Source organism: Nicotiana attenuata, chromosome 3, assembly GCF_001879085.1.
Source record: "Nicotiana attenuata strain UT chromosome 3, NIATTr2, whole genome shotgun sequence".
NCBI classification, from domain to species: Eukaryota; Viridiplantae; Streptophyta; class Magnoliopsida; order Solanales; family Solanaceae; genus Nicotiana; species Nicotiana attenuata.
Window position 1 is genome coordinate 20816336 of NC_031991.1, and position 5847 is coordinate 20822182.

Here is a 5847-nt window from a genome sequence, read left to right on the forward strand (position 1 = left end):
ATATCAAACGTTAATTGATGTTCAATCCTCCTCAGCCGTGACTTATTGGTCAAAGATATAGGTATATTGAATTCATTTCCTGTGAAATAAGATCAAGAAGCCTAAACATTCAGATTTATTCTCAAATCACTTTTGAAATGGTGGAGTGAAGAACCAAGCTCTTTAAAAAAGTTGCTTAAGTTGAAAATTGTTGCATCAAGAATTTAGGTTTTCTTTATTAGCTAGAACCCTGACTTGACTGACTACCACCTTCTTCTTGGAAGCTACTTGCACGTGCAAACATTTCATAAATCAGAAGCTTAGTAATCGTAAAGTAATTAACACTCACGTCTCATTTATGTGTGCATATGCTACACTTAAAATAAAATACAAAAAGTCAAACTCTGCTATTGCATGTGAAAACTCCTTATATAAACCCTAAAGCCCCCCTTTACATATCGTAGCAAAACTTTTTCGAGCCATTCTCTACACAAGACCTCCTTTTATTCCTTGTATATTCTTGATTCCCTTCAAACATTTTCGACAATATTTGGTTTGGTTTGGTATTAATTCAGTCAGAGAAAACACGATTATTCATACCAATGGAGAAACTCAACCTTTGCCTTATGATTCTTGTCCTATCGATATTCTCCGTTAAGTGTGCAGCGGAGAGTAGTACTAGTCGTTTACATACTCGTACTAAGACTTTTGTAGAGTTACAGTGCAGGCAAACTCGTTATCCAAAATTATGTATAACTTCTCTAGCCAACCATGTAAATTCTACATCACAAGATCCTCAAGAAATAGCTCAAGTTGCTTTGAAAGTAAGTTTAGTTAGGGCTGTATATACAAAATACTACCTCATGAAGGTATGCAAAGAACTTAATCAAACCAAAGCTAAGGATAATCAAGGAGTGTACGATTGTTTCGAACAAATCTCCAATGGCGTTTCTCAGCTTACAAATTCTGTTAAAGAGCTTCAACATTTGAGTTTAGATGGTGAAAGAGCATTTGTATGGCATCAAAGCAATGTTCAAACTTGGCTTAGTACTGTTTTAACTAATGCATTCGATTGCTTGGATGGGATGAATTCTGGGTATTCAATGGGTGGTAAAGTGAGGGCTACAATCAAAGCTAAGGTTCTTAATGTTGCACAAGTTACAAGCAATGCTTTGGCTTTGTTTAATGGATTTGCGGATAGGCATAAGGCTTCTCATCATGATGGCTATGGCAAAAACAAACCCTAAAATACGCGCTAGTGGCCCAGACAATACGGTTAACAAGCAGGTTCGGACACCACGGTTATTACAAGTAAAATGGGGATGTTGAATTTGTGTTTTGGCTTCCTTTAGTTCTTTTTGTTATGTCACTACATATGTAACTTCACTTTCCTTTCTTTCCCTTTGTTTTTTTTCCTTTTTTGTTTTGCAAACGGGAATAATGTACCTTCACTGAATCTGTGAATATATAGTTTTGTACTGACTTTATATATGTAAAAGAAAACATCAATAAAAATATTTTCAAATTGGGATAGATCCAAGATTTAAATTTTATAGGTTCAAAGTTGGAAGTTCTTTGAAATTATGAGTACGCTAATTTAATATTTATAATACGTTTCATGATTCTTACAAAAATATCTTTGGCATCCGTAAAAAATGTTAGATTTAATTGAACCCATATTCAAAATTATAGTAAGTCCGTTTCCCAACGCTGAGATCACGGAAATCTTATCATTAAGATGAAGATCATGAGCTCATAAAAGGAAAAAAAGAAATATAATTGCAAATACTTATAGTTGAATCAGTAGTGAAATTACTTCGTTTATTGATACAGAATTAATTAGCTTTTGCGTGTCGGCGATGGTGATTCAATTGTCAGTGAGTTCCAAAATAGATCCATATATAGTCTCGATGACTCCATAATAGTTTGTCGATTTAAGTTGATATTTTATTGTTGGTGTAGTTTAATCCGCGATAGTAGCTTAATTATTACTACTACTACAACGAAGTATGAAACCGGCAACAACTCCAGTAATATATTTGTAGGTAATAGCGACAACAAAATTTTATCGTTGTTATATGATAAAACTTTTGACCATGAGTTTTTTCCTGTTGGCAAACATTTTAATCTTGTTGCCATAGTTTAATCACGAGTATCTTTTTTCTTTTTTTCCCCGAAATTTAAAGTTTCTACTGATGCAGTAAATTGGTTAAATGAGGGTATGAGTTTAATCATATATTTAATTAGCCAAAAAATTTATGATTTTAAGAGATTTTCCGAATGAGAAAAAAATTAACATATTTAAATAATCCATCATATATAGATAGTTTCCTTTTTCTTTTCGAAAGTTATGGACACATAATCACGACTTCCACTGCAACCATCCCATTTCCTACTAATAAAAATAAAATAAAATATTCATCTAGGTATTGCTAAGATGCCAAATATCCTCTATTATATAAACTTCCCATGAATGTACCTTTTGTATTGAGGTACATGATGAGAATCTGATAAAATTTGTATTGTGATCTCCATTCCTTCTGAATATTATAAGTAACACTTTATCTATTTCTTGTTTGTTAATACCAAAAGATGTACAATCAGACCTGTATAACAATATTTCATCATTATAAAAGTCAAGTTTTTTTCGGAACCAATTTTTATATTATGTTATAAAATATTTAATCTATAACACCACTTCACTATAATATCCAAAAAATATCGGAACATACAAGACTATTATAGAGAAGTTTGACCATACATATCTTAGAGTTGCATGCATAAGAAAAATAAGGGAAACTCTCACCTCTAAATCAATATGAAAAATAAGAAAATCTAAAGGAAGGTAGCTGTCGATCAAAACTCAGTAAAGTTTGCATTTTTGGTTGGTAAATCTAATCACCTTTTCAATTTCTTTTATTTCTTTGCTCTGATCATTTAACACCATAAAATTTTTTCGGATGTCGCTCCAACATTTGCCAATACATAAGTTTTTGAATAACAAAAAATGTAGCCAACCAAATTGAATTTGCGCACGTATGGCATAAAACAAAGAAATAAGGAATTAATTGATTACTCCTATGTATAGAAATACTTGTTCTATACCCCATACGGAGCTTGAATTTATGAAACACAAAATCTAATAAAAAACAGCATGAAAATCAATAGATTTGAAAATATATAAGAACTTTTCCACATATCAGTATTAAAGAGACAATGAATTCCTAACCTTCTAAATGTGTCAAACAATGAAAACAAACGAATTCAACCTTAATATAAAATTGGGATGAGTTTTTAGTAACAATTAAAACCAAGATTTGTATAACAAACAAATAACAACCAATACCACCAAACAACTACTAATTACTAGTCTAAAGGTCGTAGGTCACAACATTGACGACCTTTTGATCTTCCTTGGTAAGAAAAATAACCTCTAATTGAATCAATAAGGCACCAAAAATTAGGTAAAAGGACAACCAAAATTTTTGGCACCTCATTGACCAATAAGAGATCTTCTTCTACAATAAAAATACAATAATGTGATACGTTGTTTTATGTCAAAAGTCATACATTTTCACCTGTATTTATAGCCATTCTAGACTTGTTCATAGGCAGGTAGTTTAGCCCATTTGGTAAAATATTTATAATATTAGATTTGATAAATCTATTTCTAGCATGACTAATTCAAGTATTTCATGATATTTTATTTCATAAATCTATTTCACATATTATTAATAACATATTTCACTTGCGTATGGTCGTAATTATGGTTTTACTTAATTGAGATGTAAAAATTGAATCTTATTTATATTGGAAATTGTTAATTTAGGTATATTTTAACAATTCATGAGCTTACAGTTTTACTTATGGGAAGCATTTTAAAGGGCGTGAGCGAGAGGCGAGGCATTTTATCTAACACGGGACGAGATGAAAGCCCTGGGGCACTGGGCGTAAACTTCGTGTGTATTTAATTTTTAATATTTTTATAGATTAATAAATAAAAATATAGTAAAATTGTAAAGATTTAAGAAAATTATAAAATTAGTGAAAAATATATATCTTTTTATGAACATGTTAGCATGTGCATGAACCATACAGAAGAACATATTTTTTTTCTTGAAAAATGAAAGATACAAAAGATGCATTACACCTATAATATGACTATCTTAAAACATACGTAGAGTTATAAAAATGATACTCTAGTGACAATAAAATAAAGTTATTATTTAAAAACTTAAAACTAGATAATAAATTATAAATATTCATTGTATAAAACAAATAGCCATAATAGATTTATCAAAACAACATCTAAATCTAACTAAAAAGAGAGCAGCTACTTTCTCTCTCTATCTCTTCGTTCCATGCTGTTGGCGTATGTTAGTTAACCGATGCAGGCGTGTTTTGCCATGGAGAGAGGAAAAGGTAGTGGAAGAGGAAGACCTAAGACAGTGCCTATAGTTAGTTTCGGAAGTTTAGTAGGTGCTCGTATGCAAACCAACAGATCTGGCGGCAAAGAAGTAACGACCCCAAAACAACAGACTATAGAGATTAATATCGAGATAACCTAGGAAAAAGAGTGCTCCTCATCACAAGGCAGACAGATTATGGACAGATTAGAGCTCGAATCTCCAGTGATTGCAAATTTTCACAGCAACCAGCTACAGAAAGCCCTAATCCAACAATTCCAACCCTTGTAGAGAAAGGCCCCGATCCAGAACAGGAGAACCCTAAAGCACCAGAAGGGGAACCACAGAAGAAACCATTTGCGTCCCTTTTTCAAAAGAATAGATCCACTGCTAATGGTATGAATCTCACCTATATTCCCCCTCCCCCACCACCTCCCCCCAAATTATTGATGGAAAACCGGCGGTAGAGTTAGAAAAGGAAGAAGTGAAAAAAGAAACAGAGAAGTGGAGGCGTGCCCTAATATCTTACTTCATTGGTGGGGTGACTGGATATAATTCAATGAAAAGATATACAAATAGCAATTGGAAGGTGGTTGAACTAGACATCTACTTGCATGAAGGATATTATGTGGTTAAAGTTCAATCTATTACTGATTTGAATGAGATTTATCATGCTGGACCTTACTCTATGGTAGTAGACCCACTATATTGAAGGCTTGGACTCCTGATTTCGACTTCAATGAAGAATTTCCTACTGAAATTTCATTGTGGGTTAGATTTCAAAATTTTCCTATGAACTATTGGGGAATAAATTCATTGAGTAAAATTGCCAGTGCCATTGGGAATCTTGTTTTTACTGATGAGTGTTCTGCTAAACAAACTAGAATTTTCTATACAAGGATGCTGATTGAGCTAAATGTTACAAAGAGGTTGCCCACTACAATTGAGGTTAAAGATCCAAATGGAAAGATGTTCCAGCAGGGGGTTGCATATGATTGGAAACCTGAGATTTGTGAACAATGTCAGGTCATTTGACATAAATGCATACCTCAAAATCAAGTGAAAAGACGACAGGGCAATCAAAATAGAAGGAAAGAGCAGGAAAGAAAGTTATAAAAGTATGGAGGAAGCAAGGGCATAGCCAAGAGATCTCCACTAGCATAGAAACAAATAACTTTCTTCTTAAGGAAGTTGGACCTAGCACATCTCAAGGCAATGTTTTCACTTGAGAAGGCACAACTAGACCAAACTACTACCATAGTCCAACTTAGCACGCAGCCTTCCCAAAACGCCAATGGTACTGGGCTAAGGATACACAGTCAAGAAGCTAACAAAAACTACATGACAAAGCCTATGTCTAGAGAAAAAGGAGCGAGTCCAGAACTAAACTTGACAAACTTCTCTAGTTTGGGATCCATTAAAATTAAAAATGAATTTGGGGCTCTTCAACATGGGATTTATG

At 33.0% G+C, this 5847-nt stretch overlaps 1 protein-coding gene across 1 annotated transcript; it reads left to right on the forward strand.

Moving 5' to 3' along the window:
• Positions 426 to 1512, forward strand: LOC109224538 (21 kDa protein-like). Its single transcript, XM_019389104.1, has one exon. The coding sequence runs from the start codon at positions 582 to 584 to the stop codon at positions 1224 to 1226; it is 645 nt and encodes a 214-aa protein (XP_019244649.1). The 5' UTR covers positions 426 to 581; the 3' UTR covers positions 1227 to 1512.